General features: G+C 39.3%; 1 protein-coding gene across 1 annotated transcript in view; it reads left to right on the top strand.

The window, feature by feature from the left end:
* PTH2R (parathyroid hormone 2 receptor) overlaps positions 1–5,596 on the top strand; it is a 61,226-nt gene extending 55,630 nt beyond the window's left edge. Inside the window, exon 13 of the mRNA XM_087919649.1 lies at positions 4,730–5,596. Coding sequence (XP_087775775.1) covers positions 4,730–5,134 — 405 coding nt within the window. The 3' untranslated portion in view covers positions 5,135–5,596. The remainder of the gene's footprint in view (positions 1–4,729) is intronic.
* Positions 5,597–16,223: the final 10,627 nt, after the last annotated feature.

Below are 16,223 nucleotides of genomic sequence, written 5' to 3'. Positions count from 1 at the left end.
AAGGAGCTAATATTGGAAGTAAGTGAAAAGGAAAATATTAAAGAACCTGCAGGATTTAATTCATAATACATTTTTCAGGCACAACAAAGGGGGATATGTTAGAACTATAGAGGTTTATTTACAGTTGGAAGGGAACCATAGATGTCTTCTAATCCAACCCCCCTGCTCAACCCTATACCAGTGATGGCTAATCTTTTCGGCACCGAGTGTGGGAAACTGAAAGGTCCCTGGTACATGTGTGTACATGGGAGCACCAGAAACCGGAAGCTTAGCTTTCCAGCGCACGCATGCTCACATGCGAACACTAGAAGAACAACGGGCGACAGCTAGCATGCCCAGAGAGATAGTTCTACATGCCACTTCCAGCACACATGGTATACCACTTGCCCTAGACAAGTGGTAACCAAGCACCCACAACTTCTGAAGGCAAGAGCTGTTCCATTGGTTGCTTTCACTGTTAGGAAGTTTCCCCTTAATTCTAGGTGCTTCTCTCCTTGATTAGTTTCCATCCATTTTTTTTAAGACGTTCCACCATCTCTGATTGGATGGTGGGGAATGGAAGGATTTACGTATACACCTTGCAGACAGCTGGATAATTGCATTCTTTTAGCGAGTCATTAAAGTCACCTGGAGGTTTATCTTGTCATCAGGGTCAGCTAAGTGGTGAAATTGGTATGGAGCCATTTTGGAATTGTTGAAAGGACTGTGTTGTAGATTGGAAACAGTTGATGTTGTATTCCTCCCCCTCTGTTAAGAGAAGGCTGCTCAGTTGTGACATAGATGGCTTCTGTTCTTCATGTTTTAGTCTCCAGGCCTTTAATTGTCTTACTTGTCTTTGCTGTTTTTCTCTGCACTTTTCCCAAGTCTTAATATCTTTTTTGTAATTTGGTGACCAAAACTGAATGCAGAATTCTAGGGGTGGCCTTACTAATGTTTTATAAAGCAGTATTAATACTTAATGTTATCTTGACTCTATCCCTCAGTTTGTGCAACCAGCGGTAGCATTTACTTTTTGGGCTGCTTGATTCATGTTTAAGTGATTGTCCATTAGGACTCCAAGCTCCCTCTCACAGTTATTCTTTTTGAGCCAGGTTTTGCCTAATCTGTACTTCTACCTTTGGTTTTTCCTGCCTAAGTGTAAAACTTTGCTTTTCTCCACATTAAATTTCATATTGTTGGATGGAAACAACTTGGATCCATCCATGAAATGAAACTGGAAAAAGCCAAGGTTCAACATTTGCATGGATGCCTGTTTCTTTCCAATTCTCTACCTCTTCTCCAAACTGGGATGGATTTCTTACCTAGTTGAAGGCAATTAGGGAACAAATACCATCTCCTCCAGAGAGGGCAGCAAAAGAACAAAGGCAAAACAACGCTGGCCTCTTCTAAAAGCTCACCTAGAGAAGGGAACTTTTCTGTTCCCAACCGGTTGCCTAGAATGAGAGTTTCCTGGGTGATGAGCTACAAATATTCTCCTTGATTAGTTTTCCAGGTTTTGCTTGTCTCTGCCGAGTCTCTAGAACAGCAGGTTTAGGTTTGATCTTTCACTTCAGAATTCTGGGAATGTTTCCTTCTTCTTTGCTGCAGAATATATTAATTTACCTGAAATAAATTTCTTCCTCCCTGACTGTAGAACAGTAAACAGAAGCAACTATGTCATTTGTCTTTGTTTCAATGATTTGTATATATGCATGTTCATGTCTGAAGAAGCAGATAATTACAGGTTCAGAATAGATTTCCATAACCGTATTAAATCCAAATTATTCATGCTTAGAGTACATTTATTTAAATCAATGGGATTTGTTAGTTACAAAGTTACATAGCGCAAACTATATTTGATTAATGTCAGCTAGAACTTTCTCTGCATGAGCGGGAGATTATATATGGGTTGCCCTGACTCCTAGCATTTATTTATGATTATATTCCCAATGAAATGTTGCCATGGAAGGTAATAGCATGCTTTGTAAGTCAGGTATTATTGCATTTATTTTACAAAGAAAACCCTAAACAATTTAAGTAATAAAAGGTGAATGATGTCCATCTTAACTGAGTGGTCAAGTAGAAGAATAAGTGGGAAGCAAAAGTATGCATCAGAATCTTGCTTATGATTCAGCTCTCACTTTTAAATACCTGTTCACTTGGTTAATTATCTCTTCAGATTTATTTTGGGTATAGAAAGGAAGTTGAGAGGTCTGACTAACACATTAAGTATCAATCTTAGTATCTGCACCCAATACAAAAATTTATTCTTTTGGAGACTTGTAATTTTTCACAGTCACTAGAACCAATATATACATGTAACTTTTATTCTGGAACATTTCTTGTTTTGCTTAAAATCAATTCTAATCCTCATGCCAATGGGAATAGAATTGAAATTAATTCTGTCAGCAAAGCTTGTGCTCTTAGCAACTCTTTGTTTTCCCATGATATGTGCTTTTAGTACTGCTGCTCCATATTCTTTTAGTTGTAGTCCCCTACTACCTATTACTTATTTTTAATTATAATACATTTATTATATTTATATCCATATTTCCTCTACAGAAATGGTTAGTAAATATATTCTTCCAATTCATCCACAACAATAACTGTTGAATTATTGGCTAAGTGATAGTAACTGGTCTAAAAGCATCCAGATAATGTTTTGGTTGAGGAGAAACCTGAACCTGGCCCTCCTTAGTCCCAATCCAATACCTTAAGCCAGGGGTGTCAAACTCAATTTTATTGAGAGACAGATCAGCATTATGGTTGTCCTCCATGGGCTGGGTGTGTGTGGCCAGGGGAAGGGGCAACCACTTGACTCACATGGGTGGTGCCTGTGGGTTTGGGCAGGATTGGGTCTTGCCCTTGGCCTGTGCATGGAGCATGTTTCCCTTGTGCACCTAACTGCAGTGGTGGATGCACATCAGGGGTGCTCCACCAGCAGTCCCTGCAGGAAGCAGGGGAGGGAGCGGCATTTCCCTATCTGCTACCAGACCAATATGCAGCACCTGGCTGGGCTTCCCTGAAGTGGGGCGTGGTGCGTGGTAGGAAGCGTCTCCAGTCCTAAGCCTGGAGGAAGAGGACCTTTGAGTCCCAGACACCAGTTCAGACAGTGCCCTGCCAACTCGCCTGCTCACACGGAGGGAAGCCCTGTTATCCCTAAGCTGCACCTTCTGGGAACACCGGCCGAGCAGGGAATTTGGCTGCAATCCTCAGCTTGGAATGGAGATATGGAAGGGGGGGCGGTTGTAAGACAGAAGGCTACCTTCAGCTCAGGGAAGGGATCACAGCCTTGGGAGCTCCATCTGAAGGAGCTGCATCAGTCGGGCAGCACCCCAAAAGTGCTCTGGAGCTGCTGCTCACAGGACAGGGTGGGGCTCGGCTTTCTTTACTGAGCAGCCCCAGTGAAGGAGGTGCATCATTACAGGTCTCTACTCCTGACAGCTCCTTGGTAGCAACTCCACCACTGCCCTGCAGACCCAAACTCCCGTAGGAGATGAAACGGCCATCTAGAAAGTCTGAGTAGAAGTGGTAAAAGCACGCCCATTCCCAGCAGTCAAAAGGCGGCCACTGTGAGCAAGGAAAGCTTAATCTGCATCAGTACTCTGGCTGCCCAGCAGAGATGGGGGGAGGCATGCGATCCCTGCTGGACTTGGGCGGCCATAGCGCTGATGAGATCAAGCTTTCCTTGCTCACAGTGGTCACCTTTTGCCTGCTGGAAATGGGCATGCTTTTACCACTTCCGCTTGGCCTTTCTAGCTGACCGCTTTGCCTCCTTTGGGCTGGGTGGACCTGGCAGCGATGGCAGCAGCCTACTGGACCTGCGCAAGCTGCTGGTGGCTTTGGTGGTGCCAAAGTGCATTGGATGCATGATGGGAACACATTCCACCTGTGGGACAAGGGCAAGATCCACAAGGGGCCCAAGGAAATGACTAGTGGCGACCTGCTCTCCAACCGCAAGCCAAAGGGGATGGGATGGAGCAGGCACGTCTGGTGGTCCACATCTCATGCCTCCCCCAACTCTACTGCCGCTGCCATGCCAGTTTCTTGGAGGGCCAGCTACAGAGTCCCTGCTTCTGGACATCTCCCCCCACCACGCACACACACACCTGAAAGGCTGGTAAGGGCGGCCAGCCTGGAAATAGTAAGGGACTGGCCAGCATCATTTTAGTCCTGCCCTCCTATCCCAGCGGGCGCGCGTATCACTTCGCTCGACCCATGCCATCCCAGCAGTCATGCATGTGGACAGGATGCGGGTGCATCCTGGAAGACGCTCATGGGCCCGCCTACTGTAGGGACAGGCCTGTGCACATATATACTTGCCTTCTCCTGTGCACACATGTGCCTGCCGGGATGGTATAGGCTTGGCCTACGCGCGTGTGCACCTGCCACCTCCTGCACACATGCATGCCCACCGGGATGGGTGGGGCTGGGCCTATGCGGCTGTCCTGGAAACAGTAAAGGTCCAGCCTGTGTCACTTTAGGACCTTTACTGTTTCCAGGAGAGCCACACAGGTCAGCTCCAACCATGTCATGGGCCTGGCCTGGCCCACAGGCCTTGAGTTTGACATCCCTGCCTTAAACAGTGTGCAACTCCAGCAAACTGTACATTCCTGTGGAAGAGTACAGCATATTCAGTTGTAAATATAATATTAAAGGAAAAGCTTAATTTTAAGTGAAGGTGAGATAAACTCTTCAAAACACTGGCTTCTTCCTGGCATTCTGATCTGGATATTTTCTATTTCTTTAGGTGCAGGCTGAGCTGAAGAAGACATGGGCTAAGTGGAACTTGGCCATGGACTGGAAGAGGAATGTTCCTTGTGGGAATTCTCACTGTGGTTCTGTCCTCACTAACATGACTCAGAGTATCAGCATCCAGGCTCAGATGGGTGCCAGCTCCCGTATGAGGCTGGTTTCCAGCAAGGCATGCAGGAATGGCCCAGGACAGATTGATGCCCATATAAATTTGCCTGGGTATGTTAGGAGCAACTCTGAACATGATTGCATGCCCCGGTGGGCTCAGGAAGAGGCTGATGAAGAGGAAGAGAAGAGGCTGGATGGTATTTCTCTCAACAAACCTTCTAGACTTCAGAACAATCATGCATGTTTTCTTGAGGAAGAAGCAAACCAAATGGAAATAGAGGCCTCACTTTAAAATGTTGGGGTGCAGGCAAAGGATTAGAAATGTGAAAATGTCATCACAACTTCATATGAGTTCATTTCGACTGACCTAATTCAGATGCATGTACAAATTTCTTAGTTGGAGGCTTTCTCCAACCAGCAATGTATTCAAAATCATTTTGAGTGAAGATTATAGTTCTTCAACATCTGAACTCTGATTTCTTCACAATGATTTTTTGTTGCATGGTATTCTTGTGTTAGCAAGAAGCAAAGATACTTATAATGATAAATGTAGAGTTATTTTGAGTCAACTGACATTTAAACAAGAACTTTCAGAAGCAAAAAGAACCTATATTTATCAGTGATATTCAGTAACTTTAAATCTTAATATAATTTTGACTTGAAGTCTTTTCCTTTCAAAATGAATATTAATAAATCCACACGTCTATATTATATGCAGATTTATGATTTTTACTCATGTTTTTATTTAAAAATGTATCTGAATTGAATTTTCTTAATTGTACTAGTATATATTTTTCTTCCATTACTGCAAGCTCTGCCCCTTCCCCCTCCATCCTATCAGGTATCCTCATACTTTTCCACAAAGAGTAATGTAGTAATGTAGATATTTTAGCCACAAAGAGATATAATGTTAAGTTATTTATACTGTTCTCTTTTCACAGTCTTTGTCTACTCCTTAGCAACCTTGCCTTACTATTCAAGGAACAAATTATTTACTTGCAATCCAGCATTCCACTGAAGTATACCAGCTAATATACAATATACTAAAAACAATGCAACATACAATCAAATAACATCCAGATGATCCTGTCTTGGTTAGTCTTTGTTAAAGGCTTGGCTCTTCCCTCAAGTGTTGAGGCCAAATTGTAAACTGAACCTGGCATGGATGACATTTTGACTATATATTGTAGTCTCAAAGGCCTCAGTTACCCTGAAGTGTTTTTTAAAAAGTTGATAATGTCAGATGTGCCTCCATTCAAAACCCAAGAAAACCCCACAACTCCATATTTGTAGAGAAAAGCTACTTTTATTGGGTATGAAGTGATAGCAACAAAAGAAAGCAAAATCTGAGACAATAGGTACGAAAATTACATATTGAAAGTTATCCTAAGTTCCCTCTCCCAAGGGTCCAGATTGGATATCTAATCTGAAGTGCATATAAGTGTCATGCGAGGTACATCTACAGGTGGGTGTTCCCTCATCTGGTATGCCAAGATGGTTGACCTTGGCTGGGCAGAGATAAGTCCATGCAGCTGCGCAGAAGCAGGAAAGTATCCCCCCTCCTCTTGGTTCACACAAGAACCACTCTACTTTCCACTCTCCAGCAAACTTCCCCTCCCAAATACCAAATTCCCCCTCCCCCCATTTCTATGGCAGACAACAGTAAGCAAGCAGCATGAGGTCTCATGAAAGTGTCATGGAGGCTGACAGATATATTGTGCTTTACATTTTTGTGTTTTGAGGTACCTAGTATCACCAAGTTGAGTTGGGTGACCAGACAAAATTTACAAACAATATAGCACAAATAGAAAATACAAAATGGAATATAGACCCCCAAGTGGCAATTAATATAGAAATGATAAAACCAATGAATTCTCTCTCTCTCTCTTTCTCTGTGTGTATGTATGTATGTGTACACACACATACACTTTTAGAAAGTAATTCCAAGTATACTTCCAGTTATTAGTGCCTTTGACTTTTCAAATGGGCACACATTTAAAACTTATTAATTTCTCAAATAAAAAAGCAGCAAAATCTAAAATTTAGTGCCATTGTTATAAGTTAAGGACAACCTGTATGAATTATTTTGCACTATAAAAAGTTAGGTCTTGCTTTTAGTGAAACACTTTACAGGAATGGTCTCTTAAGATTTCAGTGACTTCATTCAAAATGTACAACTATTTGTCTTGAAATGGTACAGGATTTCCTGCTTGAGCAGAGGGTTGGACTAGAGGACCTCCAAGGTCCCTTCCAACTCGGTATTCTGTTAGTCATTTATCAAGATTACTCAGAATAAACTTTAGCTCTAATCTGGGTCAGTGACTAGGACCAAAGATTTAGTCTTCCGCGCTTTCAGATTTGTGCTGGAGCCCATCATAAGGGAACTTCTCTCTAGCAAAGTGTGTGCTTTGGGCTGTTCATTGTGTGGCATTTACATGGTGCCTGTTGTGTGTGGCTTTTTAGGTGTTGATTGGAGTGTTGATAGCTAGGTATTAAGTCTATTGGCTGTTGTTTCTTTGTGCTACCAAGCCCTCACCTCTAAGTACTTGATAAGCTGGTGGTAAATTAACACTCCTGTTGACTGACAAGGGGGCTGTTTTCCAGGCTTCAATCACTTCCCTGGCTATTTTTGTGCCTGCTCATCCAACAATCTTAGTAGCTCCAAAATTGAATGTATTCCTTGTTCATTGCAATGTGAGGCTATCAATTAGTTAGGATCTCCAGCACATGTCTCAGTGGTATTGTGCTGCTTACCAGCCAGTTGTCTGAATTGGTTGGGACTGAAGCATGTGCCAATGTTTGGGGTGAAGCATTTGCCCCCTAAAAATACTTCTGAGAAATCTTACTGATCAAAAGGTAAAAGTGCAAAAAGTGAAATAATTTCAACAGTGCAGCCTAGTCATATGCCTCTGGTTAAGTAGAGTAGCTATATGTGACTAAAGATGTTAATCCTTCTTCCCTTCTTTGGGAGATAGATCAATCTCACCTCATTTTAAAATAATAAAATAAAATAAATCAATGTGTACTCAAAAACTACGATAGTAATCAGGACTGGAAGAGAGTTCCTATGGAATAGATGGGAGTAGCAGGGACCCTCTTTCCTGGTTTGTTTCTGGTAAATGGGTTTCATTGTTGAAATGAGATTTGACTTACTAATATCTTACCTTTTAATGCCAACATGTCAGGGTATGAAACAGAAATGAATTTCTTATCATGTACCTCATATCCTGTATTCCCACTTGAGTTTTGTCTCTAAGTACAAATCAAGAAATAGGTTTAAATAATGAGAGCTTGCTGAAGATGAAGTGGCATTTATCTCTGTGGAAGAAATATTTCACAAGCATACCAGTAAGCTGATGAAGTGGCTGTTATACATGCTTATGTATATTTTTTGCCAATTTCAGTTCCTGGAAACATTTTGCTTACTAGCTGACATAGTGAAACTGTCATTCATAGGGAAAAATACTCTGAAAATTCGGCAGTTATTCTTCTGTCACTTAGTTGGGTGAATTGATTGTTACCATAATTCTTGTTTATATTCTAGTCTCTCAAGAAGCACCAATTCTCATAGCAAGTCTATTAATTTTTCTGTAAATCCTTTAAAATGTAGCTTTATTAAAATTTGGGGTACATATTCCAACTATCATAATCTTGATGTCATTCAAATTAATTTTCCATTTCTTCAAATATTGCCACAATCATCAGTCAATATTAATTTTTGTTATAATTGTGAATTTAATTTATTTTTATTTATTAAATTTATTTGCTGCCTATATTGATTTAAAATGACTCTGGGCTTATGTACAAAACAATCTTGTTTTTCTTACTTGCCCCTATCAAAATAAATTTCTGTCTCAAATTTTTATAAATCAAATATTTTGTATCTTTTTTCATATGTATGTTTCCTATAGATAAATTACAAAAGGAGGGCTGTGAAAATATTTACAGACCCCTCACATCCCAGACATAAACTGTTTCAACTCCTTCCCTCAAGATGACCCTATAGAGCACTGCACACCAGAACAACTAGACACAAGGACAGTTTTTTACCAAACACCATCACTCTGCTAAATAAATAATTTCCTCAATACTGTCCAACTATTTCAAAAGTCTGCACTACTATTACTGTTAACCTTCTTATCACTCCTTATCACTCATCCACTCCCACTTGTGACTGTATGACTGTAACTTTGTCGCTTATATCCTTACAGTTTATATTGACTGTTTCCTAGTATGATTTGATTGCTTATTGTACCCTATGACTATCATTAAGTGATGACTCTTGACTCTCCACGAATGTATCTTTTCATCTGATGACTCTTGACTCTTCACGAATGTATCTTTTCTTTTATGTACACCGAGAGCATTTGCACCAAGACAAATTCCTTCTGTGTCCAATCACACTTGGCCAATAAAGAATTCTATTCTATTCTATTTGTTTTATTTTTTTCAAATAATAGAATATAATTGTTTCTTTTTTTGTGATATTTTGCCCGTTTATATTCCATTGTACACATTTAAAATCCATATTTATGCTCTAAGTTTAAAAAAACGATGTATCATTCCTTCTGGCCCATTTGGATTTCTTCCAGTTCTTTAAACCTTTCAAATATATTTCTTACCCCTAGGACTAAATTCACCCCAGTTTTCGCGTGGCTCTGAACGTTCTTGGATACATTGCTGAGGATTCCCTCCCAGTGATGCTAAATATATTCCTACTTACTTCATGGAAAATTGTATATGGAACACAGCCTGGGTGTAGAAGCCAAACCCAACTAACTGTTGGCTATAGCCACCTTATCTGTTCTGGCAGAAGCTCCCCAATTTACTGTTCTCTGTGGTTTGAAGGGCTCTAAATCAGGGCCCTTGACTCAGCTAAATGATGACTTTTACTAATCTGGGATACTTAGATTGAGAACAGAAAAGCAGGGCCAAGGACAATTCCAATAGTTCCGGTGCTAGAACTAACCCAACAGAGCCTGAAATCTCTTTATTTTCCATGCATTTTCCATTTCGTTTGCTATCAACTCTTCTTACTGCGCTTCAAAGACAAACCAGTGGAGTCATATTTCATTGTTCCCGTTCTGCTTGGATGTTTGATAGGAACTGTTAAAATCATATAGTTTTTAAAATATTAATCTGCAAACATAAACACAACACCCTACTCTTTTGCTTCTGAAGCCAAACTACGTAAAATGCATTATTTAGAATCTGTAGGTAGAAATTTTTGTGCGTTTACCAATACTGCTGATACTATTAATACTTTTAAAAATATTTTCAGACAGTTCATCCTGAAACTGAAGACATTACCTGTTTTTGTTCTTGAAATATGGATGATTTTATACATCCACAGACTGAACTCAAAATAGTTCTGAAAACTGCTTGACAGCTTTGCTAGAACAGACTGTTCCTGATCCAAGGAAATCTAATCAGTCCTTTAAACTGTAATATGACAGTTTTCTTTTGAGGATGATATTTGAACCTTTTTAACAATTATCAATATTCTCTATTAACTAGCAATATGGCAAAACGTTTCACACAGAATAAATGGGAATAAGTCTAAATAACTTGGCAAAAATATTTCTATGGAAATCTTAAAAAATAGTTTTTGTTTTCATGTTCTGCTAAATATTTTGGGTTTATTTTGTGGATTTGAATATTTCACATTGTCTAATGCAACTTAATGGTGACATTACTAAATTGTTGAAAATACCCATGAATCTCTTGGGAAAAATAAATGTTATAAAAAAGAAAATAATTTAAGAATTGCTATTTATTAGGCTACTGTAAGTGAAATTAATAATTAAGATACAAATATTCAATCATAGTCATGATAACGAAATGGTCAGCCATATACATTGTTCATATAAATTCCCAGTTTCTCCCTTTAAAATTTGCTACTTTCAAATGAAACATTAAAAAAAGCATTGGGAAAATCTAATAATCTCCTACTCAACTGAAGATGACATTGATTATATACCATTGTACCAGTTACACTGAAGAACTATTACTGGTCACCTCTGAAATCTTGACAAGTGATTGGTCCTGAAAGTTCAGTACTAAAGGTGTCAAGATCTAACTGGACAATGTTGGGTAAGAAATGAAAAAGTAATTCTTATTCTCATAAGAGACTGATTCTTTGGAATAATCTTTGTTGTAAAATGATGAGTTACCCTTAATTAGCTAATCAGTTAATCAATTTTAAATGTATAATTTGCTTTAGAAGAATTACAAAAAATATTTGCCCAAAATAGCTATTTGACTTGGGTTTTATTTTTATTTTGAATGTTATAGAGAAATATTTTTTAGAAGTTACAAAAATATTTTTATTGACAATTACTTCAATGGATGGATATGAATGGAAGTTTTAAAAGGTTGGTTCTTATATTGGGAATGTAATATATTAAGTTTTGTCAAGCTCTTACCTCTCATTGACAGACTACTCTTACCATGGTGACCAGGTTCTTGGAAGTTAAGATTTAAAATGTTTTTAAACTGTATTCCAGAATGTTGGCATTTGTTTAGTTTTAAAGAAGTTTAGATTAACCGTGTTTATATTCATATCAAAAAAGATTATCATGTGCTCCTACAAATACATTTGTATACAAAATACCAGAATCAACTCTTATATCATTTTATGTATACATTTTTAAAATTATATTAATCCAGTAAAATAAATAGGTCTCTCTTCTCATGATTTACTATGTTTGTATGACCATCAATCCCAACCATATCTAAACTGATCCAACAACAGCATCAAATTATACATTAAAGTCTATGAGCACTACTAAATAAAATATGTGATATCTTTATATTCAGATACTTCCCAACCTCAAAAGTGGCAAGCAATTTAAAGAGATAGAATTACATTGCTTTTCTTCAAATTACAAAAACAAAACCCCAAAACAACCTTTGCTTAATATTTTCTGTGTAATGCTTTATGCTTCATCAATTTTGAGCCAAATAATAAGAGCAGAACTGCTTTTTGGATGCAGCCAAAGATTCCCTTCTGTGCAGTTACCTGGGAAACTACCTAGAAGGGCAATGTGAAATAGTTCAACTTATTCAGAGGGCAATGGTTAGGAAAAATTGCAAATTTAAGTTGCTGAAATTTATACTGTGAGTCAGATAATGTTGCACTGGAGTACCGCTCCTTGTCTCAACATCAAGCATAAGCAGGTCAGCCATTTTAGCAAACAAGCTTGTACTTTATTGAAGATTTCAGAAGGAGTTTGAGTGGATTTATTAGGATTTATTTAAATTACAATTTTTTAATATAGTTATTATTATTAATCAGGATCTTTAAATACTAACATATTTAGATTAAGCTTGCATCTGCGGTCTGTGCCTTGCCTGCTTTAATTCTAGAATACAGAGATTTATTTGCATACTTTCTATTTTAATCAGAAAGCTAAGAATTCATTCAAAAGCACCCAGAGACACTTATAACCCACTGTCCCCAATACCAAAGACCAAACACTACCTTAAGCCCCTTTACTGAGCATTGCCAAAAAGCTGCTTCTTCCAAATGCATGTGCAATGGTTATCCAACTATGAAAATTCCCTCTATTTTGTCCCTGTTGTTGGTTAGCATGCATTTTTGTTTGTTTATTTGGCTTTTATTATTCCTAGATTTATTTACCGCTCACTCACTTGCCCCACCCGCCCGATGCTTGCTCAACCTGCCTGCCCCACCCACCCACTGCTTGCCCCATCCAGTCATCCTTCCCCTCCTATGTGGCAAGCTGGGTCCTTGTGGCTTGTCATTCCAGCCTTCCCACATGGTGCCTGCGCCCCAACTGAGCAGTCCTGATGTTCCTGCTCTCACAAGTAAGCCTGTGAGTCATGCTAGCCCCTCCCCCACCACCCCCAGACTTTGCTATCCCCTTTCCTACCATCCCTGGACTTTTTCAGGCCTTCCCTGCCATCCCCAGGCTCAGCTGGCTGACTAAGCCGGCATGGCTCCATCCCACACGGTAGTTTCCCAGCTTTCCCTACCACATGGTGGCCACGGTGCAGCGAGGGCAGGTGGATGTCCCAGCCCGGGACTGTACATGTGGTGCACAATTTTCAGCAGCCCCGCACCGTGGGGAGAGGGGGTGCTCCATGGCCCCACCATCACTGCCTCCCACAAGAAAGTGAATGGCTAGAGGTCTTTAGGAGGGAGGGCAGGCGCTCCACGATGATGCCCATTTTCTTCCTTTTCCTGCCGTCCACTGCTGCCTGGAGCTCACCGAATTATTCAGTTCATCCCAGACCAGGTGTATGTGTGAGAGAGAGGGGGGAAGGGAGGGAGGGAGAGAGAGAGAGATAAGAAAGAAAAAAGGAAGGAAAGAGGAAGGGAGAGAAAGAAAAAGAAAGAAAGAAAGAAAGAAAGAAAGAAAGAAAGAAAGAAAGAAAGAAAGAAAGAAAGAAAGAAAGAAAGAAAGAGAAAGAAAGAAAAAGAAATAGGAAGACAGAGGTAGGTGTGTGTGAGAGTGAGAGTGAAAGAGGCAAGAATGAAAGAAAAGGGGAAAAGAAAAAGAAAGGAAGAAAAAAGAGAGAAAGAAAAAGAAAGAAAGAAAAAGAAATAGGAAGGAATGTGGGGGGAGAGAGAAAACTCTGTGCTATTATTTTTAATTGTTCCATTACTTATCATGTGTTAATATTTTACACTGTCCCTACACCTAGAGTGATTTTACTGCCTTTTTTGCCCAGGGCTACCACATATTTTTCAGGGATTTACATACATTCAATGTCTAGTCCAGAGCATAAATATGTGTGTGTTTATTTTGTACATCAGGTTGCATAAGTCCAACTTAATATGCTTTTCCTAGTTTGTGATATTTTGTATATATACAGAGAAAGAAGCACTCTTGTGATCTTTGACTTTTAGGCTTTCTGCCATAATTACTGTTTTGAATAATATGCAGGTTGTATTACACAGTTGGCTATTTTATATGTGAAATTGTAAAATAAATTTGAGTAGAGATCCTGGGAAAGTGTCAGAATAACAAAATAACCCTTAGAGGGACCTTGGGGGAACCCTATACCCTTTCAGAGAAATGGCTGTCCAGTCTTTTCTGAAAAACTTCCAGTGATTGAGCACCCAGAACTTCTGGAGACAGGCAGTTCCACTGGTTAATTGTTCTCACTCACAGGAAGTTTCTCCTTAGTTTTAGGTTGCTTCTCCCTGTTCAGTTTCCCTCCATTGCTTCTTGTTTGCCTTCTGCTTCTTTGGAAAATACATTTCTTTGTGGCAGCCCCTTAAAAGCCTGTTGCCTATCACACTCTTGGGTAAAGCAGGTGAGCCATTTCCTCCTCTCAGTGGTCCATAAAAGTACATCTATAGTATGCAGATAATAAAGTCAAAAAAGGTGAACAACATTTTTACAGAACTATAGATAAGTTGAGGCTGGTTGTGACAAGGAATGGCTGGGAGGGGAGGGGCCAGGTGACGTGAGTGACATTGAGTTGGCCATGACCACCCAATCACATGACCACCAAGCACACCCACCCAGTCACATGACCACCAAGCCATGCCCACCAAATAAGCCATGCCCACAGAACCAGCCCAATCCCACCACTGTTGATAATGTTATTTGTTGTCACTAAGTCCTTTGTCCTTTCCCCCCTTGCCTCTTGTTCATATCTTGCTGTTTCTCCACTTGCTTTTAACTGCTTTTGTCCTGTTTTGGCAGCTAAAGGTCAGCAAACATAACTCACAAAGACCAGCTGAAAATCATTATATTGAAAGATAATACTATATTATATTGAAAAATAGAACAGAGCAGTTCAGAATTCCCAGTAAGTTATAACAAACCAGTAAACAAAATTCTTGAAAACCTCCATTGTTTATCCTCAGCCACACCATTTTATTTCCTATCTATCTATATTTGTTTTATACACACACACACACACAAACCAAACCATTCTTACACACACACACATGCATACACACACACCTGTTGAATGTGACCCAAAAATGGACCACCTTTACCCCAGTCCCAACATAATTCTGTCTGTGTTGTCTATTTCTAAATGGAATTGTTATATTCAGATTGAATTTTGAATTCAACTTAACAACAGAGAAGCTAAATGAACAACAGTGACTCATGATGCACTGTAAGTCTCGGTCTTCAAACTGAAAGACTCTAATAGGCAGCAGTGTGGAATTTCTAGATAGCCACCATCCTTTACAAGTACAATATATTGTTCACATTTTACATATTTTTATGAGGAGATCCACACAACACAAATGTTCACCATTTCACAATATGGATTTGAAGTATTTCAAATCTTAATAATCTAATTTATTGGAAGGGACATAAAGTAGCAGGTTATTCTGTTGCTCCAATGGAAACAGATATTGAATTTAAAATGAACCTTCCTCCACTGGATTCGAATTTCCCACTGGGAAGTGATGCCGGTGCAGCACAAATTTGAACGGAGCAGTTGCTGAAAGCAAGGTCTTTATTGTTGTAGGAAGAGAGTACAGGCGGCACAAGCGGCAGCATGGACACACATTCCTGGGCTAGCACCTGAACTATGTGTGACTGGATGATTTTATACCCTTTTATCCTTTGAATTCTGATTCTCATAGCTTTGTGCTGTTCGTGTTAATGTCTCTGGCTTTGTGTGATTCCTGCACTTAATGGTTTCATTCCTGTTCTGCTCTTTGTGATTCTCCTGTCTGGAGGGCTGGTAAGGAAGTGCCTGCTAGTGTTTAATTGTGTTTATAATTTAACCTTCTATTTGTCCCATATGTCTTTCAAAAGCTGATATTGTGATCGATCCTCTTTGCTTCCCCCTTTGCATTGTGGCCCATTTCTTCCTGTATCTGCATTTCCTGCTTTTCCTTTTACTATATTGGAATGGGTTAATTACTCTATTTTGTTTTTCCTTTTGGGCTATCTGTTTCTATAGGGGTTTTCTAGTGATTCTCTATTCTAATGTGTTTTGGTGCTGACTCTTGAATAGCTTTCTATTTTAATATGTTTGGAGCTACTTTTGAAATAGTTTCTCATTCTCAATATGTTTAGAGCTGTAGTTTCCCATAATTTAAATAGTATTTAGCTATAATTTTTGTTTTTCTAGAAACTTCTAATGATTCTCTTTCTCAGTTTTAAGGTTTTTCTTATGGTCTCTCCATGTTTCCTTCCTACACAGACACATATGTACATATGCAAAAAACTACACCTGAGGTCAAAATGTTCAGGTGCCAAATCCAGTGTGTTGACTACCAAGTAGGATACTTGTTAGGGACTGTTCACAATTTGATCCATGTATTTCTTTAAATACATTCTTCACAATGTCTTTTTAATACGCATAATATCAAATTCTTATGCATATTTCCCTTTCAGCACCTATTCATCTGGATATGTACAGGAAAATCTTGATTC

The sequence above is a fragment of the Pseudonaja textilis genome, chromosome 1 (assembly GCF_049901715.1).
Source record: "Pseudonaja textilis isolate UNSWEBS1 chromosome 1, rPseTex1.2, whole genome shotgun sequence".
In the NCBI taxonomy this organism is placed as follows: domain Eukaryota; kingdom Metazoa; phylum Chordata; class Lepidosauria; order Squamata; family Elapidae; genus Pseudonaja; species Pseudonaja textilis.
Note: the sequence above shows the minus strand (reverse complement) of the source record. Positions and strands in the feature narration are given on the sequence as shown.